This window comes from Moschus berezovskii, chromosome X, assembly GCF_049115385.1.
Source record: "Moschus berezovskii isolate FMDL1 chromosome X, NW_MosBer_1.0, whole genome shotgun sequence".
Taxonomy (NCBI): domain Eukaryota; kingdom Metazoa; phylum Chordata; class Mammalia; order Artiodactyla; family Moschidae; genus Moschus; species Moschus berezovskii.
In genome coordinates, this window is record NC_142488.1 from 75,622,287 (window position 1) to 75,648,212 (window position 25,926).

A 25,926-nucleotide genomic window follows, 5' to 3' on the forward strand; every position below is an offset into this window, starting at 1 on the left:
TTTCAGTTTCTTTTCCAATATAGATTATTACATAATATTGAGCAGAATTTTCTGTGCTATCCAGTAGGTTCTTGTTGGTTATCTATTTTATATATAGTAGTACACATATGTTAATCCCAAGCTCCTAATTTATTCCTCCCGCAACCCAAGTTTCCCCTTTGGTAACCATATGTTTGTTTTCAAAGTCTGTGCACTTGTTTCTGTTGTGTAAATAAGTTCATTTGTATAATTTTAAATTAGATTCCACATGAGTAAGCCTGTCTTTAAAACCCCCACTTTCTCAGTTCTCTTCACCAAGTGCCTCATTTTCTTCCTCAGAGTTGAAACAGGGTGCACATGTAAAAATAGTTTCAGTTAAAAGTTCTTACATCAATATGCCTTATATTAACAACAGTTGATGATGGTGGTTTAGTGTGTGCGTTCTGGAGCCCATTTTGCTTCAATTCCTTCTTGGCTGTCTAAGGTTGGGAAAATTACAAAATCTTTTTCAGCCCAGGTTTTCTCTATAAAATGTGACTGATTATAGTACTAACCTATAGGGCTCATCTAGTAGTTTCTGGCACATATCAAGTACTCAATGTGCTTTGAACATTTTTTTGCACAAAATAAGCATTTAATAAATGTGATTCCCACAGATATTAGGTATGTATTGCATTTATTCTAAGTAGTGGCCCATAAGTGTTAATTATAGTTTTAATTTTTAACATAATAATAAAGTACATTTATAAACTTATTTCATACCATCAGCAGTAACTCACAAATCCCCTCATAATGAAAGTGAAAGACTAATGCCATGTATCTGTAAAAATTAAGAACTCAGACCTAGTAAATATTTCCTGTCAAATTCATAATCGTTATGTACTGTTATGTTACTTTGATTATATTCTATTCATTTATATTCTCCTACTCATTTCCTTCTCCTTATATTTTTCCCTTTTAAAATGTTATGTTCTATCATCTCTTTTTTCCATCTAAAATAGATTTTTGTGAATTCACTCTAATGTCTCCATTTAACAAAATGTTTTTCCCTTTGTATTTGTTATCCTAGATTCAGGCTTGTATTTCAACTTATTATACTTTGCCCAATTTTATAGCTTTCTGTGAAGTTTGATCTTTAGCTAAAAGCCCTAAATGTGTTACCTCATTTCTCTAGTGTAGAGTCTGTCTTTATTTAAGTAAAATTATGGTTTTATTCCTGGTGAAATTCTCCTTTCCTCTAGATCATGTAGTTTTACATTGTTTGCTGATTCTTTCCTCTCTTATCTTTTATTATACTTTGCATTCTTTTAGAGTGACATGAAAAAAACTTTAAAAGGTTATAATCCATTTTTTCTACCAAGATTCTTTCCTATTAGTGCTTATTTCATCTTATTAAGTATGTTTCTGTTTCTTATGATTTTTCTTTCAGGAAATTCTAGGATTAATATCCACTTTCTGCCAACAAAACTTAGTCTCCTGTGTACAGAAAGAGAAAAACAAATAAACAATTTGCTTCTGCTTTCCCAAGAGGATACCAAAATACAAGTGGTTGTATTATTCAACCTCAGCACATTTAGTTGTTTCGTGAATAACTTTCTGAATGGCTCACTATTTTCAGTATCTCTTTTTGTACCTGCTCCTGATTTTGCTAATGGGATTTTTTTAAATAAAAGGCTTGGAGTATGTATTTAAATATTCAAAAGGATTTTATTGTATAATAATCAATAGATTCCTTCACCTACGTGGTGACAGGCATATTTTTAAAGTATGACTGACTGATGGACAGATTGGGAATTGCTAATTAATGGGCACAATTCAAAACCTTGGCAAGGTTTGGTGGTAATTACATCTGCTGAACCACTTAATATGTTGTTGGAAGTAGCCCAGTAAAATCATATCTGGAGTTCTTGGTTTTCAGTGCTTTAACATACCTGATTATACAGATCATTTTAAGGACAATATGTTAAAATGCATATGGCCATGCAAATAAACGTTCTACCTGCAAAAATAATGAAATTTTACCTTTATGGATTATTTATTCAGTCTTTGGGGCCACTGGTGATCTTCATCATATTGGTATTATCATTAAAATATATTTACCCTATAGATAATTTAATGATATTAATAACTAAAAACATTTTATTTTTATTTTATATTCTAAAATAATTTAAATGGTAATTGCTTACACCTAATTTAGTGCTTGTTATGTCCAGATAGTGTGCTGTTTTACATGTATGAATGAGTGTGTGTGTGTGTATATGTGTATGTGTGTGTGTGTGAGCTCAATTGTGTCTGACACTTTGCAACCAAATGGACTGTTGCCTGCCAGGCTTGTCTGTTCATAGGATTCTCCAGGCAAGAATACTGGGGTGGGTTGCCATTTCCTTCTCCAGGGGATCTTCCAGACTCAAGAATCGAACCTATGTGTCTTCTGTTATATCTCATTTCATTCTTACAATAACCGTTAAATAGGTGGATATGATGATCTCCATACTAGATATAAAAACAAAATAGCTATTACTTGGAGGAGCCAAGATTTAACCTTAAGTCTCCTTGATGCTCTTTTTAGTGTGCTATTCTAGTTTGGGGAGGATACAGTCCTTCATTCTCTATTTTGCATCTGTCTCTATCTGCTACTATTTTTTCTTAAACACTCACTAGTTTTCAACTGCCAGTCAAGTAAGATCACTCTAATCTCACAAGCAAAGGCATAAAAATCCCAACAAGAAAAGTAATTGTGTGAGTATTAATTAAGTCTCCTCATTATCTCCAAAAGGTCACAATGGCTTCACTTCAGTTTCCTGGGATAAATTAATTATATTATCTAGAAACCACTTTACGGTTCCCCCAAATAATTATTGATAGTTGTAAAGATTATTCTGACAGAAATGTAGTATTACTTGCAGAGGTAATATTAATACATATATATTATACATACTGGGCCCCCTCAGGTGGCACTAGTGGTAAAGAACCCACCTACAAATGCAGGAGATACAAGAGACATAAGATCCCCTGGAGTAGGAAATGGCAACCCACTCCAGTATTCTCACTTGGAGAATCCCATGCACTGAGGAGCCTGGCTGGCTATAGTCTATACGGTCATAAAGAGTAGGACATGACTGAAGCAACTTAGCATATATTTATTATACATATTAATCATATATATATACATATGATAATTATGTATAATATATCACCATTGAGGAGGGATGAAAACCAGAAAAGATGAATTTTCCTGCCTCATTCCATGTGGCCAGTCTTGTTTTATGCTTTTAGATGTAACTCATTGTCTTCAGAAGAATGGCTTATTTGATTAAATTAATAGTGTAATAGAAACAGTACTTAAATTATGTAAATGAAAGGTTTGTAGATCATAGTTCTATTGTATAAAAAATTGAAAGATGAAAGTTGTAAAACTGAGCATCCTTAATGTATATTTTGAGATGATTTCTGATAGACTGTGAAAAAAATTTAAAAGTTTCTGATTGCTTTACATTGTTTTTCAATTGAAGGCAATTTTCTGAAATCTTTTGTTCATATACCGCATCAGATAAATAGTAAGCATTCTCTTTTCATAGCATAAGTTGAATTATAAGATATATATATATATATATTAATGTATATATACAAGGTAGAAATTAGATATTTAGACTAAGATTTAAAAAAGATTCTAAACAATGCATTTATCAATGATATAAAAACCTTAAAATATATTATTGATAACAATAAGAACAATACAACTAATATGTCTTATAACCCTGACAATAAAGTTTACAAAAAGTTCCTACTAAAAGAAGATGTATCAACTCTGCTGTTTTATTGTTTTACCCTTGTGCTTCCATTATGTTAAGTCTGTGGTTGTGTTATCCATTAAGTAATATGCCTTGGTTAAAAATAAATAAAGTAGCCCATTTATCCACACAATGGGGCATATGTAGATCACATTACAATGAGTTAAGTAGAAGACTGAGTTGCTAATTGCCAACCAATTGCTCTGTTTCAAACTCCCACTTTTCCTTAGAGATACTTCTAGTACTTGACTGATGAGGGCATTGGTGATTATCCATATCTCAAAAATTAGTGAAACATAATGTTCTACCTTTCTTATTAGTTAGAAAATAAAATCTGCATATCTTGCTTTATCTTCATCTTTTGTATTTCCTTGGATATGCTTGCCTCACTTTAGGGCCTCCAATTTAAAATATATTTCACAAAAGAATATGTCACAATTTAGGAATTCTAGTACCCATATCTTTAAAATAAATTTTTAGAATTTATTATCAGCAGCATATATTCAGTATTTTCATATTTCTTAAAATATGACAGAAAAGGGATAAGATGTATACTGGTATTATATGATTATTTATTGCAAAATGACAATAATATGTCATTTAGACAGACCACATGCCTTTAGGGTGACAGAGAAAACTCAAATTCAGATAAGAAAGTACTGTCTGTGGCTTAAAATTATTTTAGTTTTTGAGGATCTTTCTACTTGTACTACTTACACTAGCAAGAGATGAATCCAAATTTCAAAAAACTGTTATTGTTGTTCTTCATCGCTAAGTCATGTCAGACTATTTGTGACCCCATGGGCTGCAGCACACCAGGCTTCCCTGTCCTTCACCATCTCCTGGAGTTTGCTTAAACTCATGTCCATTGAGTCAGTGATGGCCATCCAGCCATCTCATCTTCTGTCATCCCCTTCTCCTCCTGCCCTCAATCTTTCCCAGAATCAGGGTCTTTTCCAGTGAGTCAGCTTTTCATATCAGGTGCTCAGAGTATTGGAGTTTCAACCTCAGCGTCAGTCCTTCCAATTTATATTCAGGGTTGATTTCCTTTAGGATTGACTGGTTTGATTTCCTCGCAGTCCAAGGTCACATCACAGACAAAAATGTTCTGTACTCGCCATAGCACACAGTTTTTATGAAATTGCAGGATTTCTTAAAATTTGGCTCCAGGAAATGCAAAGTTACACCAGTATAAATACAAGGACAGTTAAAACACCTGTGGGGTTCACAGAAGAGTAAGAAAAGTTTATCATTTGTAATTACAAATTAATAGCAGATAAAAATCTCATTTTCTTCCTGTCTTCAGCAAAATTCGTTTCAACCAGAGTCTTTTTCAACTTATGTAGACTAACACCTTGCAAGAGTTTCTCTGACCCTGTCATAACACTCGGCATGTCTTATAGGCGAGCACTGTGCTTTCAATACATATGATTTAATTCTGTATTTATCTGAACTAATCTTTGAAACTCAGTAATGTGATTTTCATATTTTAGCCACTGTGCTTTGAAGTGAAACACAGTGAATATGTGTGCATGAATATGCTGCATCTTGTAGCATTTTAATTTAGAAACAAATGTATTGGGACTTTGAGTTTCACATTTATTTAGTGAAACATGTCAGCCTAATTCTTAGATCGAGTCAAGTTCAATTTATTTGGGTAAGCCAGAGGTGAATACTTAATTTTTTAATTAATAAGTATATTTTTAAGCAAAAGTTTCCCATTAAACCCAGATATAAACTTTGGGGCTTGACTTCACATCCTTTACAATGCATGTTGATGAACATGGAAAGCTGTTTTAATTTCATAATTAGAGTGATGCTGATACATTGATATAACAGTAATGGAGCATACTTGTCCATATTAACTCTTCTATACTGGTGTTCATTGTATGTAAACTTGGTTTTCATGGAATCAAGGTATTCCTTTCTTGATTTCTGCATACTGCTGTGTTTTTCCCCTACTTTTCTAATTGTCCTTCCTGAATCTCCACCTTCTTTATTTTCATTTTTGATAGCTTATTTTAGCATCAGTGACAAAGGTCACTTGGAGATGAAGATTCAACAAGATCTTCAGGTAGGAAAGTCAGCTAGGTGACTCGAGATAAGTGAGAGTAACAAGGGTCCAAATGAAGTTGGTGGCAATGGGAATGGAAAGGAAAAAAATGCAAGGCCAAGTGCAGAGACTTGGCCACTTTAACAGGAAGCAAAGAGGCAGAGAGATGTCAGTGATACTTATTAGATAAAGATCTTTGAGGACAAAGATCTGTATTCTCTGTATTCTGAGTACTTGAAAATGGCACCTGATACATATCTGGAACTCAATACGTTCCAGATAAAACAATTAAATTATGCTACTACCAGATATAGAGAGTAAAGGGACAAAATAACTTTCATTGAATAACGGTCAATTTAGTATTGCATAAGGTGAACAGAGGGGCTTGCCTGGTGGCTTAGATGGTAAAGAATTTGCCTGCAATGGAGGTGACCCAGGTTCAATCCTTCCTGGATTGGAAAGATCCCCTGGAGAAGAGAATGGCTACCCAGTCCAGTATTCTTGCCTGGAGAATTCCATGGACAGAGGAGCCTAACCTGACAGGCTACAGTCCATGGGGTTGCAAAGAGTTGGACACGACTGAGCAACTAACACTTCCCCTTTTCACTTTCATGGTGAACTAAAGATGCTGTGGATACCTCTGTGTATTTGTTTTACACAAACTGCTGATTCCTTATACTCTAAATAGTGCTATCTAATATAACTTTCTGCAGCAAAGGAAATAATCAATATCTGCAACTGTCTTTGCTTTTGTTGCCTTTACTTTTAGAGTAAAATCCAAAACACCATCACCAAGACAAATGTCAAACTGTTACTGTCCATGCTTCCTCCTAGGAGTTTTATAGTTTCAGGTATCACAGTTCACTTTAGTCGTTCAGTCGTGTTTGACTCTTTGCGACCCCATGGACTGCAGCACGCCAGGTTTCCCTATCCATCACTGGTTCCTGGGGTCCATCAAGTTGATGATGCCATCCAACCATCTCATCCTCTGTCATCCCCTTCTCCTCTCAGGTATCACATTCATGTCTTTAACCCATCTTGAGTTAATTTTTGTGTAAGCTGTATGATAATAGTCTAATTTTATTCTTTTGAATTTGGTTGTCCAGTTTTTCCATCACTATTTATAGAAGAGACCGTTCTTTCCCCATTGTGTGTTCATGCCTCCTATGTCATAAATTAATTGGCCACATATGCATGGGATTATTTCTACAGTCTTGATTCTGTTCCATTCATCTATGTATCTGCTTTTAAGCCAATATCAATATTTTTTAAATTATTGTAGCTTTGCAATGTAGTTTGAAATCAGGGTGCATGATACCTCCAACTTTGTTCTTCCTTTTCTTTTTTTTTATTTTTAAATGAGGCTTTTAATTAATGTTTGACAGAGCTGATTCAAGTTGAACAGACTAAATTTCTTTAAACAAACTTACTTATACTCCAGAGTCCTTTAAAAACTTAATAGCATTTATACATTGAAGGTATTTGATTTTCTTGTAACTAGCACTTCAAATGCAACAAGCATTTGACCCAACAAGTAAAACTTTCTACAGTTCATAACTTTCATAAATAAAATAAATTAAATGTACAGTGAATAAGTTCTCTGAAATATTTCAATATTTCTGCAGGTTTAGTAACATCATAAAATACATTTCAACTAAAAGTCACAAATCTAAAAACCTGTTAGGCATTTTTAGGCGTTTTAAGTTGTAAATGAAGACCAATGTTACATCGTAATATGCCAATTACAAATAGTACTTCAAATAGCAAATATTACAGTTTCTCCCAAACTTTAAAAACTATTCATGAACTCAACACTGAACTATTGATGGCTATGAGAATTGTTTCCTAGCCTTTTTGAAAATTTCAACCCATTTACTTTTAAGGTAATTATTGATAAGTATGATCCCATAGCCATTTTCTTTATTGCTTTGTGTTCAAGTTTATACACTCTTTCTGTGTTTCCTGTCTATAGAAGATCCTTAGCATTTGTTGGAGAGCTGGTTTGGTGATGCTGAATTCCCTCAGCTTTTGCTTGTCTGTAAAGCTTTTGATTTCTCCTTCATATTTGAATGAGATCCTTGCTGGGTATAGTAATCTGGGCTGTAGGGTATTTTCTTTCATCACTCTAAGTATGTCTTGCCACTCCCTTCTGGCCTGAAGAGTTTCTGTTGAAAGATCAGCTGTTATCCTTATGGGAATCCCCTTATGTGTTATTTGCTGCTTTTCCCTTGCTGCTTTTAATATTTGTTCTTTGTGTTTGATCTTTGTTAATTTGATTAATATGTGTCTTGGAGTATTTCGCCTTGGGTTTATCCTGTTGGGGACTCTCTGGGTTTCTTGGACTTGGGTGATTATTTCTTTCCCCATTTTAGGGAAGTTTTCAACTATTATCTCCTCAGGTATTCTCTCATGGTCTTTCTTTTTGTCTTCTTCTTCTGGGACTCCTATGATTCGAATGTTGGCGCGTTTAACATTGTCCCAGAGGTCTCTAATATTGTCCTCATTTCTTTTAATTCGTTTTTCTTTTTTCCTCTCTGTTTCATTTATTTCTACAATTCTATCTTCTAGTTCGCTTATCCTGTCTTCTGCCTCTGTTATTCTACTGTTTGTTCCCTCCAGAGTGTTTCTGATCTCATCTATTGCATTATTCATTGTATATTGACTCTTTTTTATTTCTTCTAAGTCCTTATTAAATCTTTCTTCCATCTTCTCAATCCTTTTCTCCAGGTTATTTATCTGTAACTCCATTTTCCTTTCAAGATTTTGAATCATTTTCACCATCAAAATTTGAAATTCTTTAGCAGGTAAATTCCCTATATCTTCTTCTTTTGTTTGTGTTGGTGGGCAATTATCTTGTTCCTTTACTTGCTGGGTATTTCTCTGCCTCTTCATCTTGCTTATATTGCTTTGCTTGGGGTGGCTTTTCCCTCTTCTTGCAGTTTGTGGAGTTCTCTTTATTATGTAGTTTCTTCGCTGTGTGTGGGGTTGGACGGGTGACTTGTCCGGGTTCCCTGGTTAGGGAAGCATGTGTCGGTGTTCTGGTGGGTGGAGCTGGATTTCTTCTCTCTCCCTTAGAAGACAATGGGCTGCTTTTCTGGGAGCCTGATGTCCTCTGCTAGTATTCAGAAGGTGTTTTGTGGACTTTACTCCTCGTTCAAATGTTCTTTTGATGAATTTGTGGGGGAGAAAATGGTCTCACCATCTTATCCCTCCGCCATCTTGTTCGTTCCTCCCCAGAACACTGGATTCTTATATTCCACTTGGTCGTGGAGTATCTCTTCCCAGCTGCTCCAGCAAGGTGCAGCCGCTGTACCTTACCTTGGAGGAGGGGTATCTCCTCAAGGCTGCCCCTCCTGCTTTGAATGTGGATCAGCTCCTCTCAGCCCTCTGGTGCCCAAGCAACCACCGTCTCCTGGACGTGGTACAGCTCCTCTCGGCCACCGCCCTAACCCTGGGCGCAGGGTAGCTCCTCTCAGCCACGATTCTGCATGTGGTCGGTTGTGCTGGAGCCGGGCGTCTCCCGCGTCTGCGCCGCCGGAGCCCTGTTCTTCCTTTTCAAGATTGCCTTCAGGGATTCAAAGTCTTTTGTGTTTCCATAGAAATTTTAGGGTATTTTAGTTCTATTTCTGTTTTTTTTTTTTTTAAGTCATTGATTTTGATAGGGAATGTATTCAATATGTAGATTGCTTTGAGTAATATGGATATTTTAACCATGTGAATTCTTCCAGTCCGAGAGCACAGAATTTATTTGTGTCTTCTTCAATTTCTTTTATCAGTGTATTAGTTTTTAGTGTACATATCTTGGTTGAAGTTACTTCCAGCTATATTATTCTTTTTCATGCATTTGTAAATGAAATTATTTTCTTACTTTCTCTTTCTCATAGTTATTTGTTACTGTATAGAAATGAAAAAAATCAATTTCTATATATTGATTTTGTGTCCTGAAACTTTACTTATTCTTTTATTAATTCCTGCAGTTTTTCTGTAGGGTCTTTAGAATTTTCTATATATAAAATCACATTGTCTGCAGACATTGGTAGTTTCACTTTGTCCTTTCTAACTTTGATGTCTTTTTTGTCTTTTTCTTGACTATTTGCTCTGGCTTACTTCTACTACTATGTTGAGTTAAAGTGTCTTGATTCTAATTTTAGAGGAAAAGCTCTGAGCTTTTCAACATTGGGTGTGATGTTAGTTGTGGGTTTGACATATATGACCTTTATTATGTTGAAGTACGTTCCCTCTATATGAACTTTGTTAAGAGTTTTTAATCATAAAAAGATGTTGAATTTTGTCAAATGCTTTTTATGCATCTATTGAGATGATCATATGATTTTTATTCTTCAATTTGTTAATGTGGTATATCACAAAGAATGATTTGAGAATACTGAAACACTTTTGCAACTCTGTGATAAAACCCACTAAATTGTATTGTATGAACCTTTTAATGTATTCTTGAATTTAATTTGTTAGTATCTTGAGGATTTTTCATTTATGCGTCTCATCAATAATGGCTTGTAGCTGTGTGTGTGTGTGTAGTGTCCTTCTCTGGCTTTCTAGGGTAATGTTGCCCTAGTAAAATGAGTATGGAAGCATTTCTTCTTCTTCTTCAGTTTTTTAAAATAATACGAGAAGGATAGATATTAAATTTCTGAACATTTGGTAGAATTCACTAGCGCAGCTGTGTGGTCCTGGACTTTTGTTTGTTGAAAGATTTTTGATTACTGATTCAACCTCTTTATTAGCAATCACTCTATTCAGATTTTCTATTTTGTCCTGATTCAGTCTTAGATGATTATATGTTTCTAGGAATTTGTTAATTTCTTTAGCTGGTTCAATTTGTTGGCATATAATTGTTCAAAGCATTACTTTATGTTAGATCACATTTCTCTGGGACCAATTACAAATTATTTTTATTTTCTGATTTTATTTAAGTTCTCACTCTCTTTATTAAGTGAGTCTAGCTAAATTTTTCAAATTTTATTTTTGCTGTTCCACTGCCTTATTTTCCAGATCAATGATTATTTCTTCTGCTTCATCTGATCTTCTGTAGAACTACTCTTGTGTATTTTTTTTTCAGTTTATTTATTGTATTCTTTAGTTCTGTGACTTCTGTTTAGTGCTTTCTTTTATTTCTGTCTCTTTGTTGAAGTTTTCATTGTGTCCATACATTCTTCTCCTGAGTTTGGTGAGCATCTTTATGATCATTACTTGGAACTCTTTATCACATAAATTATGGCTGTTTCTTTAGGATATTTTTCCTGATGTTTTATCTTTTCCTTTTATCGTTGCATATTCTTGTTCTCCAATATTGCTAGAATCTCTGTTTATCTCTGTGTATTAGGTGAAACAGCTACATCTCCCAATCTTGAAGAAGTGAACCTGTTATAGTATATGAACCTATGAACCTTGATGTTCAACCCTGCTCTAGCTCTTTGTTGTCTTCTGAAATCTTGTGATTGTCTAATCAGCTTGTTTTATTCTTGATGGGTCTTGGTTATTGAGTGTGTGCCAATACTGTCAGTGTTGCAAAGAGAGGAATCTCAGCCAGAACCTAGATTCAGGTTGAGTGGAAGTTAGATTCTCAGGCTGCAACTTTTAAACTATGCAAATATGTAAATTCCTGTGAGACCCAGTTGTAAATCCTGCTTGCCTCCTCACTAGTTTATCTGGAGGTGTCTACTGAGTGACAGTTTAAAAAATAGAGGTGAATTGTTACAGGTGAATACTTATGCACTCCTTTCTGGGAGCTACCAAGCTGTAGTGAGACCAAGGAAAAAATGAAAAGATGACATTTCCTAGCCTGTTTCCTGAGAGCTCCCCTCTAGCCTCTAGAAATGTGGCAAACCTGAAAACTGCCACTTAGGTTAGCAAGTCGATCTTTTCACAGGAAAACTACGGATGTGTCAGTCAGCTCTGAAGTGTCCTGTACGTGGCAGCCCACCAAGAACTGTCTCTCCAATTGTTTAAATCATGTCTATCTCGGCAAAACAAATCCCCCTGGCCAAAAGAGCCAGGTGAGCAAGGAGCATCCCCTGTGTGGACTCTGTGTGTCTGTCTGGTTTACCAAGGCATAGAGAGAGTGCAGGGCTTGGGCATGTGTGCTGACTTGAGCTTTAGTAAGGCAGCAAGAAAGCACAGAGTCAGGGTGCACCTGCTGGCTTTAGCAAGTCATCCAGAGTGTGCAGGGCTAGAGCTTAATAAGCAAGTGCTAGCACCTGTTTTCGGAGAAGGCAATGGCAAGCCACTCCAGTACTATTGCCTAGAAAATCCCATGGATGGAGGAGCCTGGTAGGCTGCAGTCCGTGGGGTCGCTAAGGGTCGGACACGACTGAGCGACTTCACTTTCACTTTTCACTTTCCACTTTGACACATTGGAGAAGGAAATGGCAACCCACTCCAGTGTTCTTGCCTGGAGAATCCCAGGGACGGGGGAGCCTGGTTGGGCTTCCTTCTATGGGGTCACACAGAGTCGGACACGACTGAAGTGACTTAGAAGCAGCAGCAGCAGCACCTGTTTTAAAAAGCAACTGGGAGAGCAGAGGGACAGGGGATGCCCACAGGCTTTAGTGGGACATTGGAAGAGTGCTGTGACTCAGAATGCCTGTTGGTGCTACCATGGAAGAAGAACAGTGCAAAAATGGTGCCTGCCAGTGTCAGTACTAGCCAGGTAGAAGTAGACTGCAAAAATGATATGCTCCAGTGTCTCTGGACGTTGAACGGTTCTATGAAGACCTACAAGACCTTTTAGAACTAACACCCAAAAAAGATGTCCTTTTCATTATAAGGGACTGGAACGCAAAAGTAGGAGATCAAGAAACACCTGGAGTAACAGGCAAATTTGGCCTTGGAGCACGGAATGAAGCAAGGCCAAGGCTAATAGAGTTTTGCCAAGAGAACGCACTGGTCATAGCAAACACCCTCTTCCAACAACACAAGAGAAGACTCTGCACATGGACATCACCAGATGGTCAACACCAAAATCAGATTGATTCTATTCTTTGCAGCCAAATATGGAGAAGCTGTATACAGTTAGCAAAAACATGACCAGGAGCTGACTATGGCTCAGATCATGAAGTCCTTATTGCCAAATTCAGAATTAAATTGAAGAAAGCGGGGAAAATCACTAGACCATTCAGATATGACCTAAATCAAATCCCTTATGATTATACAGTGGAAGTGAGAAATAGATTTAAGGGACTAGATCTGATAGACAGAGTGCTGATGAACTCTGGACGGAGGTTCGTGACATTGTATAGGAGACAGGGACCAAGACCATCCCCATGGAAAAGAAATTCAAAAAAGCAAAATGGCTGCCTGAGAAGGCCTTACAAATAGCTGTGTAAAGAAGAGAAGTGAAAAGCAAAGGAGAAAAGGAAAGATATAAGCAACTGAATGCAGAGTTCCAAAGAAGAGCAAGGAGAGATAAGAAAGCCTTCCTTAGCGATCAATGCAGAGAAATAGAGGAAAGACTAGAGATCTCTTCAAGAAAATTAGAATTACCAAAGGAATATATAATGCAAAGATGGGCTCAATAAAGGACAGAAATCGTATGGAACTAACAGAAGCAGAAGATATTAAGAAGAGGTGGCAAGAATACACAGAAGAGCCTTACAAAAAAAATCTTCATGAACAAGATAATCACGATGGTGTGATCACTCACATAGAGCCAGACATCTTGCAACTTGAGGTCAAGCGGACCTTAGAAAGCATCACTACAAACAAAGCTAGTGGAGGTGATGGAACTCCAGTTGAGCTATTTCAAATCCTGAATGATGATGCTGTGAAAATGCTGCACTCAATATGCCAGCAAACTTGGAAAACTCAACAGTGGCCACAGGACTGGAAAAGGTCAGTCTTCATTCCAATCCCAAAGAAAGGCAATGCCAAAGAACGCTCAAACTACCGCACAATTTCTCTCACCTCATAGGCTATTAAAGTCATGCTCAAAAATTTCCAAGCCAGGCTTCAGCAATATTTGAACCCGTGAACTTCCAGATGTTCAAGCTGGTTTTAGAAGAGGGAGAGGAACCAGAGATCAAATTGCCAACATCCGGTGGATCATGGAGAAAGCAAGAGAGTTCCAGAAAAATATATATTTCTACTTTATTGATTATGCAAAAGCCTTTGACTGTGTGGATCACAGTAAACTGTGGAAAATTCTGAAAGAGATGGGAATACCAGGCCACCTGACCCGCCTCTTGAGAAACCTATATGCAGGTCAGGAAGCAACAGTTAGAACTGGACATGGAACAACAGACTGGTTCCAAATAGGAAAAGGAGTAGGTCAAGGCTATATATTGTCACCCTGCTTACTTAACTTATATGCAGAGTACATCATGAGGAATGCTGGGCTGGAAGAAGCACAAGCTGGAATCAGGATTGCTGGGAGAAATATCAATAACCTCAGATATGCAGATGATACCACCCTTATGGCAGAAAGTGAAGAGGAACTAAAAAGCCTCTTGATGAAAGTGAAAGAGGAGAGTGAAAATGTTGGCTTAAAGCTCAACATTCATAAAACAAAGATCATGGCATCTGGTCCCATAACTTCATGGGAAATTGATGGGGAAACAGTGGAAACAGTCTCAGACTTTATTTTTTTAGGCTCCAAAATCACTGCAGATGCTGATTGCAGGCAGGAAATTAAAAGACGCTTACTCCTTGGGAGGAAAGTTATGACCAACCTAGATAGCATATTAAAAAGCAGAGACATTACATTACTTTGCCAACCGATGTCCATCTAGTCAAGTCTATGGTTTTTCCTGCAGCCCTGTATGGATGTGAGAGTTGGACTGTGAAGAAAGCTGAGCACCAAAGATTGATGCTTTTGAACTGTGGTGCTGGAGAAGACCCTTGAGAGTCCCTCGGACTGCAAGGAGACCCAACCAGTCCATTCTAAAGGAGATCAGTCCTGGGTGTTCATTAGAAGGACTGATGCTAAAGCTGAAACTCCAATACTTTGGCCATCTCATGTGAAGTGATGACTCACTGGAAAAGGCTCTGATGCACGGAAGGATTGGGGTCAGGAGGAGAAGGGGATGACAGAGAATGAGATGGGTGGATGGCATAACCCACTCAATGCATATGAGTTTGGGTGAACTCTGGGAGTTGGCCCTCCCAGACAGGGAGGCCTGGCGTGCTGTGATTCATGGGTTCGCAAAGAGTCAGACACGACTGAGTGACTGAACTGAACTGAGTGTTTCTGCTTCTCAAGAGAGTAACAGACCCTTACTCTTTCACCATATGCTTTAAGATTAGAAACTGAATCTCCACATATAGCTTAGGCTCTATTCAAACTGCTGCTTTTGTGCTGAGTTTTAGGGTAAGTCAGACTGTGAGTTATTGCTTTAAGAGTAGAATCTCAGTTCCCAACTACCCTTTCGTTATTCTGCATGTAAACTTCATTGTATTTTAGAGGTAAACATATTGAGGGCTCATCTCTTCAGTGTAAGCCTCAATATTTTGGGTGCTTATATTGAGTACAGACTCCTTAGTACTCAGGGAAAGTTCTATATTTCTTAGATCACTTTCAATTTACTGGTTTAATTATGACTTTTTTTTTTTAATTCTAAAGGCTACATGTCGTTTAGATTCATCAAGCAATGTACATTCATTTAAGACTCTACTTAAACAAAATATCCTATGGATAAAAAAAGAAGCTTGACTTAGGTCATATGCTACATAGATTTTTCTTCCTATTTGAATGCTTGCTTTGTGCCTTCTGTATATAAGATTAGTGCAAACGTGATTAATTTAGACCCATATTTCAAATAGTCTGAGTTATATGTTTTGTTGTAGCTATAAAACTCTGAAAGTAAGGGTAGCTTGTCATAAATGTTTGCATTTTTTGAATCCTGGCCTACTGCTATCTGTGGGGTCGCAGAGTCAGACACGACTGAGTGACTGAATAGTTAGAGCATACTGTTACATTTAATAATTAATTTATATTTTCTAACAAATAGTTTTTATATTTTTGCTTTCCAATTATAATAGCAACTCCTACTATATTATTCCTTTAAACTTCAAGACACATTCATTATTAGTCAGAAGACCTAGACTCTTTTTAAATATAAATTCCTTATAGATATCTCACTTAAATTTAGTAGTCTTAAAAACTCAAACCCTCAGTAGTAGTTTATGCATTTATAGAGGATTACTCACCCTAACGTTGAAAATGATCACTGATTACTAAATTATTCTGAGACTCTTCACTGTGATTTCTGTCAGTGTTTTATTAGCTCCTTTCATTCATTCTTAGAAGCAAAGCACATTAAGTGAAGACCAGTAGTCTGGTAAAATGAGAGCGTAAAGGTTAAGAATGATGTTTTATAGGTTTTTAGGGCCTTACTGCTGGATTTCTTTTATACTCATTTGAAATAAGTTGAGGGTTTTGGCTTGTAGGACTATGTTAATTTGTTTGAAATATACACTATTTTCCATTACTTTTCACGAACCTGACCACAGAAAACATTCAGTTATTAAGTGTGTCAAAAGAACAGGGTTGAAAGAATACCAGTTAGGCAAAATTTTGGTGAATTAAAATACTTCCTTAGGATCTAGCCATGTTCATTTTCCGTGTCAAATTTATTTTTAAGTAAATGAATATAAAAATCTGTCCATCTCTGAAATGTTTTGTCTATCACAAAGTCTGCATGATTCAGAAGTCTCCTTCTTCTGGTCACTTCTCCCACAAAGAAAAAGCAGCAAAAATAAACAATCCTCTGGGAACCGTAACATTTTGCAATGGGTCTTGAAGAAAAAAATAAATTGCAACTTAAGAGTTTTTAACTGTGACAATGAAAGTTTGTCAAATGGTTTGTCAAATTAATATTCCCACATCATTCATCACTTAATTGTTCTTACATTTATTCTAATTAATAATAACTTTATACTAAGTGGAACCTTATAAAAATGTAGTTTCTTTCTCATTGGAAAGATTGTGACCATATTAATTAGTTAAATATAGTATTAATGTAGCAACATTCCCTGCCCTGCTTACTTCCTAGTTTTAGTTTTTCTAAACATCAAGCTTCCCTGGTGGCTCAGAGGTTAAAAGCGTCTGCCTCCAATGCGGGAGACCCGGGTTCGATCCCTGGGTAGGGAAGATCCCCTGGAGAAGGAACCGGTAACCCACTCCAGTATTCTTGCCTGGAGAATCCCATGGACGGAGAAGCCTGGTAGGCTACAGTCCACGGGGTCGCATAGAGTCGGACACGACTGAGCGACGGAACGGAACGGAAACATCAAGCTAAAGTAGTGATAATTAGATGATATAGAAAAGCTTGTCATTTATTCAATTCTTAAGAATTTTCTGTGTTTTATACATTATCTTTCTCTACTTAGGACTTTGATGTATTAGTTTTATACCTAATATGAAGTTCCTTGAAATAAAGGTGAAGTCTTTGATGAGCCTTCTCTGTTTGCCCTAATCTACTGCGAACTTTGTTTCTTAGACTTGCTTTGTTGAAATGTTATCCAGTTTTGCTTCTCTTTACTAGAGGGATTCCTTCATAAAGCTAATATTATCTGAGTCAGTAAATGGTACATACTCTACAGTTACTGCTTGAATTGTACACATCCAAAATTCATATGTTAAAGGCACCCAGTACTTCAGAATGTGCCCACATATGGAAATAGCATCTTTAAAATGGTGATTATGTTAAAATGAAGCTCTTAGAGTGTCCCCTTATCCAATCTGAATGGTATCCTTATACGAAGATGAAATTTGAACACACAGAAGAAAGACCATGTAAGGACACAGGGATAAGAGAAGCCTCAGGAGAAACCAAATCTACTGACACCTTGATTTTGGACCTTTAGCCTCTAGAACTCTAATAAAAATAATTTTGGTTTTTTAACCTATGCATTCTATGGTATCTTAGTCCATTTGGTCTGCTATAACAGAAATGCCATGGAGTTTGTGAATTGCAAACAATAGGAATTTATTTCTTACAATTCTGGAGGCTGGAAGACCAAGATCAATATCATGGCCCTTTTAGTATCTGATGAGGACCCAGTTCCTGGTTCACAGAGAACCGTATTCTTGCTGTGTCCTCACATGGTATAAGGGGGGTCAGAAATTCTTTGGGGTTTTCTTTATAAAGACACTTACCCCATTCATGACCTCATCACCTCCTAAAGGACCCATTGTAAAATACCATCATATCAGGAATATGTATTTAATATATGAATTTTGGGGGTCACAAACATTCAGTCTATAGTATATATTTTGTTTTGGCAGCCTTAGCAAACATATATATATATATACATATATATATATATGATAGATAGAAAAAAGAAGATGAATATGTAAGCCCGTCACATAGTAGTAACAAAAATGTTTGACTCTAGATTAGATTGGTAAAAAGATTTTGTTAACTTTAAGTTCAGTAGATGTTATTACAGATCGGCATAAAGGCATAGGGAAATATAAAGTTTGAGGCTACCAAAGCCTCAATACTGAGTCATAAGTCAATTTGTATAGACTTTAAAATGGTAAGTGCTTTAGGTCAAAAGACAAAAATGTGTCCAGAGCTTCTTATGCAAACATCAAGGATGTCCAATACTCTGCTTTCACTCACTTCATATATAGTTACTGTAAGAATGTGGGATAATTTCATATATTTATACTTGGCAAAGATGGGCATACCTGGTAACCAGCCTCCTTGTATTATTTTTAACACACTAGTTAAAAAGATGAGAGTTGTTGGGAAAAGTTCATCTAAAGCTCTCATCAAAGCAGATACTAAAACACCTGGAATCTTTTAATGCAGTTTGAAAATCATTTATATTCAAGTTATTTGGAACACATAATATATAAAATATTAAACTAATACCTAATGTACATTTGTTATTGAAAATTGACTAAAGGTTTTTCACTTTGTAAAATAAATATGGACAGTCTCAGCCCTAGTATTGCTATATGCTGTTGCTGTTGTTATGGTACAATACCATGTTAATATCAAAGGTATAATATTAGCGTCTTCTAAATGTATATTTCTTTGTCAATGTATTTTCATCATTTTACAAATTACAGTTCTGTAATGGTGAGGTAATTCATATTTTGGACATAGTGCTAAAATGATGAAGTGGTTCTGTTTTTTGCTAAGCAACTGATCTTTCAAAATTTTGCATTTTCTGGCATTAATCATGTTTATTGGCCCAGTGTTACTATAAAGAATCTCAGTGTTGCAATGTGGTTACTTTCATCATTTATTAAGATACTATCCTCATTCCACTCTACCATTTCTGTTCATTACAGCAGAGCAATATCATATTGATTTTAATTGGAATTTGAAATTTGTGAATGCTAAATTATGTCAATGCACCAACCATGAAATATCTCACTGCTATATTAATGCATATATATGGAATTGAGAAAGTTGGTAATGATGACACTATATGCGAGACAGCACAAGAGACACAGATGTAAAGAACAGAATTTTGGACTCTGTGGAGAAGGCGAGGGTGGGATGATTTGAGAGAACAGCATTGAAACATGTATATTACCATGTGTGAAATAGATCGCCAGTCCAGGTTTGATGCATGAGAAAGGGTGCTCAGGGCTGGTGCACTGGGAGGACCCTGAGGGATGGGATGCGGAGAGAGGTGGGAGGGGGGTTCAGGATGGGTAACACATGTATACCCATGGCTGATTCATGTCAATGTATGGCAAAACCACTACAATATTGTAATTAGCCTCCAATTAAATAAATTAATTAATAAAAAAGAAATACCTCACTGCTCTTAGGCAGTGACTATACAACAACAAACATCTGAATGAAAGAGAAACCAATTGATGTAGTCATAAGTGTGTTGCATGTTTTCATAATAAACTTTAGCATGATCAAGGGAATGATTTCTGGTCCTTTAAGCCAGTCTATCAAATTCAACCAAATTTCCTACCTTTTAAGCTTCCATGCATGTTAATTGAATGGCTTAAATAAGAAACTGAACAGTTAACTACTTATATCTTCCCCATTTGATTGGAAAAACTTTGTCTTTATAATCATGACCAGGTACCCCTCAACCTTTATATATGCTGATGGAGAATCTGGTATTTCCTTCTCTGGAACTTACCTAGTTGTAGGTTAGCCAAGACTCTCACTTTTGGATTAAAAAAATGACTCTGGACTCAAGAGGGCTTGAAAGAGTCCTACAAAAGAGATTGAATCCCAGATCTGGGGAAATAGTAGATGGATAGTTAGAATAGTTGAAAAACAAAACAAAAGCAAATGAACAAAAACCTCTCAGAGATTTAGCAGTTTGCTTAAATAAATTTAGAATCTTCAGGGAAAACCCCAATTTTCCCTGAAAACATTTCCCTAAATAATACGCAACTCTAAAAGCTGATTTTTACAAATGTTATACTAAAAAGCAGAAGTATAAAATAAATACTTTATAAATAAAAAATATTCATTTCCTTTGACCCAGAAATCCCACTCTAGGAAGTTGTTTGAATCTAAGAAAATATTCAAATGAATGGTCTTATTATAATAGAGACAAATTTAAAAGAAAACCCAATTTTTAATAAATTATATTACATTAACTCAGTTGACTACTATATAGCCATTATACTTTTAAAATATAATACCTGAAGCAAAATGGCAGAGATGTTTGAGGGAACTCAAAGAAGTGAAGAACTTACAATGTTTAATGTTAGGCATGTAAGCACCTTGATTTCTTTTTAATTTTTTGCTTAGACCAGTAAGTGCAAGATTTCCAGGTCTAACTTTCTGGAATATGTTCCAGAAAGGATATGTGTTTTGGGCAGCAGATGGGACAGAGTCAGCCAAGTTGAGATCCTAATGTCACAATTCCAGTATGGGAATAGGAGCAGAAGCACTGATCTCTCAAGTAATGAAACACATCAAGTGAATCAATAGGGCTGCCTACACAACCACCTTGTTTTCTAAAGCCAGATCGTCTGCTGCTGCAGTGATTGTAATTCAATCCCTGACCAGTCTGTTTAAAGTATTCCTCTTAAAAGGACACCCTAGAAATAATTTTTGTTTGTTTCTTATATGCTTTTAAGCAATGATTCTGTCCCATAATATGCTAAGTGCCAGATGTAATAGCTATGCCACTATAATTTATTATGATAATATAGTACTATGCCTTTATGAACACTTCACTCTATAGCATGGATGATCAAAGTAAAGCACAAATTCAAGTTGAGAGCCATGGTTTTATGTTTTATCCAGTTTATTTTGAATAAAAGCCTGCTGTGTATGAAGAGATTAGCTTTTAGAGGGCTGTATCTCAGAACAAAATAACTGATCATTTTGTTTCTTACCGTATATTTTCGCATGTCATCATGCTCTTATAAATGTGTTCTTTTTGAGTGAATAGCAACTGCTCTTCATTAAGATACAGTGCATGTATGTTAGAGGGTTGCAGGAGGAGGCAGTAGTGTTCAGTTAATGGCCTTCAACATATACATGTTTTCTAAAGTTATTCATTATGTTTCCAGACTTGTTTACGTGTAAGGCAAATGAGCCTATATTATTAGTGAGAGTTGTTTAGTCTTCCCAGAGTCAGCTTAAATCCAAGGCTATTGAAAGTTTTGAAACGTGATAAAAATGAGTCACTTTTATTTAGTAATAATTTTCTATGGAGTAATATTAATAATTACAAACTTACAAAAGGAGTTTATAAATCTTCTTTTAGAAAGTTGTCAACTTGCAATCTGTTTATATGAATGTTTTTCAGGTGGAAGTGAATCCTCCTGGGATAAGGATAAGATGCAGTCTCCTCTTGTTGCTCCTGGGCCCCAACATGGAATTGCTCATGCATCCCTGGCTGGCCAGCCAGGCCTTGGGGGTGCTCCTACCCTCAACCCACTGCAGCAGAACCACCTGCTGACCAATAGTATGTATACTGTCCTCCCAGAATTTGGTAAGAAAAATACCACCCAAGACCCACTGGACAACTTGGGATATCAGGGATAATTTATTTCTCTTCAATAAGATTTAACAATTTCAAGTTAGGAGGTATATAGAGAGGGATTCATTTGACAGGGTGAGGTTTTTAGAGCAGAAATAGATTGAGTGGCCATGTAGCGAAGTAGAGTACATAGGAGGCTATGCTAACAGAGTATTTAAGAATTCTGGCTATAGTCACATAAACTTGGGTTTGAATTCTTCATATTTTGAATTCTACATCACTGTTTGGATTTGAATAAGTCAGATAACTTTTACAAGTCTCAGTTTCCACAACTGTAAAATAGGAATACAAATATATCCAATCATTAAGGCTATTGAGAGGGCTAAAAATAATAAAGGAAAAACTGTTAGCAGTGACTTGCATATGGTAAGTACTTATTATTCAGTAGTCCAACTACAGCTGAATTATACAAATTTACGTTTAGAGATGTTTTTGGAAACTTCAAAGACTCAGAAACCTTTCTCTAGGAAAGCAGGCGTTATATACATTACTTGGACAAACTCTTACTTTTCCTACAAACAGAAAGTATAACAGAAAAGTTTCATTATTCCTTTCTCTAATACTTTCAGTATCTCACTAGAATGAAGAAAACAGAGGAATTCTGAGAAACTTTAACATAATCTAAATTGTAATGAAATCCATCAGTTATTAATGATATAAAATGAGTTATAGTGTCATCCTTTAAGGAGATTATAATCTAAAGAGTTAATTGTCTCATAAAAAGGTAATGTTAAGCAAAGGCGAAGAAAATGAATGCCTGAAAAGTTGTAAATATTATTAGAACTTTTACAAACATTGTGAGACGTCAAAAACAGCTGATTTAGAGGTAGCCATGTCATAAACAAAGGGGAACCTAGAAGACTTCTGATTTCTTGTTTGACATGTAAAGAGGTCATAAATTGTCATTCTTGTCCACAGAACGAGAATAAATATGGAGCAATCTCAAAATCAACAAATCTTTTAAATTCATCAAAGACTGAGTACTTAGGGCACAGCTATCCCTCAAACTAAATAGATAGGCAGATACAGAGAATCACAGCTTATTGGGAAAAGAAGCCAGAGGTGGAGCCTGGTAGAAGCATTTAAAGGATAATTGAGTTATTTCTAAGATTCAGTGTGGATCTAGCTTGAGAAATAAAATCTCCTAGGAGGCCATTCTTAAGAGGGCCTCTACATTTTCATGAATTTTACTTCCAGAAGCCCCATGAGGTTCTCAGATATAAATTTGAGAAAATTGTCCTCATGTTCTGGAAAAGGGAAAGAAAAGTAACCATTTCAAAATATGTCCAGAATATTCTATTCTCCTTAACAGAGAAGTCCATCCTCAAAGAAACTATTTTCCCAGAGCTTAAGCTATTTGGTTTTACCACAGCATGACCTGGAGGAGGGATGCAGTAAACTCCGGAACAGGGTTATAAAATTCCAGCCCCTTTAGTTCTCATGTGGAGAATTAGAAATAGGGGAGTTCATGATGGGGAACACATGTACATCCATGGCGGATTCATGTCAATGTATAGCAAAACCACTACAATATTGTAAAGTAATTAGCCTCCAATTAGAATAAATAAACTTATATTAGAAAAAATAAAAAGAAATAGTCAACTATAGTCCCGTCTAGCCTTCCTGGCTGACCTAAGAGGATTGGGGAAGCTGAAAAACACTTGTAAAATCACAGCCCAAGGACACTCAGTCTCAATAGGAGACTGAGTCTTAATCATAAAATTACATCTCCCCACACATTTTACTAATACCACACTGGGGCTCTACATAATAGCAGGAGGTAACATTAAAAGAACAGAAAGCCTCAGACCCTATTTAATATGGAATCTCAAGGGGGGAAAAAAAAAAAAAAACAAAGACAACAGGGAAGATAGGAAAATACATTTACTAATATGACAGCTACACCAAACATCCTAACTCATTGCCAGAAAACATAAAATTTCCCACTAAATGTTTATGTCACTTCCTAATACACACAATACACATTTTCTAGCTTCAAAAAAGAAGCCCAAGACATAAATAAGGGAAAAAAAAGCATAGTATAAAGAGATAAAGCAATCAACAGAACCTCAATTAGATGTAGTTGATATTTTGAATTATCAGATTAGGAATTTTATATTATTATGATTAATATGGGCTTCCCAGGGAGCACTAGTGGTAAAGAACCTGCCTGCCAATGCAGGAGACATGAGACATGGATTCAATTCCTGAATCAGGAAGATGCCCTGGAAAAGGGTATGGCAACCCACTCCAGTATTCTTGCCTGGAGAATCCCATGGGCAGAAGACCCTGGCAGGCTACAGTCCATAGGTTTGTACAGAGTTGGACATGACTGAAGTGACTTAGCACAGTATACTAAGATAATAGAAAAAGTGGAAAGCAAAATTATTCACGGAAATTTTAATCAGGGAAAGGGAAAATCCAACTATTAAAAGGAAATACTGAAAATCAAAAGCACTCCAACAAAATGAAGAATGCCTAAGATGGGCATAGGTAGACTAGCCAGGGTCAAAGCAAGGATTAGGAAACTTGGAGATATGTCAATAGAAATTTTTCTAACTGAAAAAGAAAAACAAAAATGAATGCAAAAACAATACAACAGAATAGCCAAGAACTGTGTGGCAATTACAAAAGGTGTAGTACATATGTAATGGAGATACAAGAAGGTTAAAACTGGAATGGAACAGAAGAAATATTTGAAATAGCAATGACTGAAAAGTTTTGTAAATTAATGAGAGATACCAAACTACAAATCTAGAAAGCTCACAAAGCACTAAGAAGGATAAATATTTTAAAATCTACAGCTATGAACATTATATTCAAAATGGAAAATTAAAAAGAAAAATATCTTGAAGGAAGATAAAAGGAAAAGCTCTATTCATGCATGTGGGAATGAACAGAAGAATTACTTATTTTATACCAGGCTGGATGAAGCACAAACTGGAATCGAGATTACCAGGAGAAATATTAACAATCTCAGATATGAAGATGATACCACTCTAATGATAGAAAGTAAAGAGGAAATAAAGAGCCTCTTGATGAGTGTAAAAAAGGAGTGAAAAAGCTGGCTTAAAACTCAGCATTCAGAAAACTAAGATCATGCATCTGATCCCATCACTCCAATGCAAATTGGTAGGGAAAAAGTGGGAACAATGGCAGATTTTATTTTCTTGGTCTGCAAAATTACTGCAGACCAAGACTGCAGCCATGAAATTAAAAGACGCTTCTCTTTGGAATAAAAGCTGTGGCAAACCTAGAAAGCATATTAAAAAGCAGAGACATCACTTCACTGACAAAATGTCTGTCTAGTCAAAACTATGATTTTTCCAGTAATCATGTACAGATGGGAGTTAGACTATAAAAAAGCTGAGCACAGACAATTAATGCTTTCGAACTGTGGTGCTAGAGAGGACACTTGAGAGTTCCTTGGACAGCAAGAAGATCAAACCAGTCAATCCTAAAGGAAATCAACCTTGAATATTCATCAGAAGGACTGATACTGAAACTGAAGCTCCTAATACTTTGTCCAGCTGATAAGAAGAGCTGACTTATTGGAAAAGACCCTGGTGCTGTGAAAGACTGAGGGCAAGAAGAGCAGAGGAAGACAGAATGAGATGGTTGGATAGCATCGCCAAATCAATGGACATGAGTTTGAGCAAACTCAGGGGGATAGTGAAGGACAAGGAAGCCTGGCACAATGCAGTTCATGGGATCACAAAGGGACAGACAGGACTTAGCAACTGAACAACAAACCGTTTTTTTTTTTTTTATTATTATTTTAATTGGAGTATAGTTGCTATACAGTGTTGTGTCAGTTTCTGCTATACAGCGAAGTGAAAAAGCCATATACACAGATGCCTTCTATTTCAGATTTCCTTCCAATTTAGGTCACCACAGAACACCAAGTAGAGTTTCCTGTTCTATGAAGTATGTTCTCATCAGTGATCTATTTTAATACATCATCTTCCAACAACATAAGAGATGACCCTACACATGGACATCACCAGATGGTCAGTATCAAAATCAGATTGAGTATAATCTTTGCAACCAAAGGTGGAGAAGCTCTATACAGTTAGCAAACATAAGACCAGGAGCTGACTGTGGCTCAGATCATGAACTCCTTATTGCAAAATAGTAAAGAAAGTAAGGAAAACCACT

The 25,926-nt window shown here is 36.1% G+C and overlaps 1 protein-coding gene across 1 annotated transcript in view; it reads left to right on the top strand.

Moving 5' to 3' along the window:
- Positions 1-25,926, top strand: part of DACH2 (dachshund family transcription factor 2) — an 858,509-nt gene that overhangs the window by 595,551 nt on the left and 237,032 nt on the right. The window contains exon 5 of the mRNA XM_055393325.2: positions 21,535-21,693. Coding sequence (XP_055249300.2) covers positions 21,535-21,693 — 159 coding nt within the window. The remainder of the gene's footprint in view (positions 1-21,534; positions 21,694-25,926) is intronic.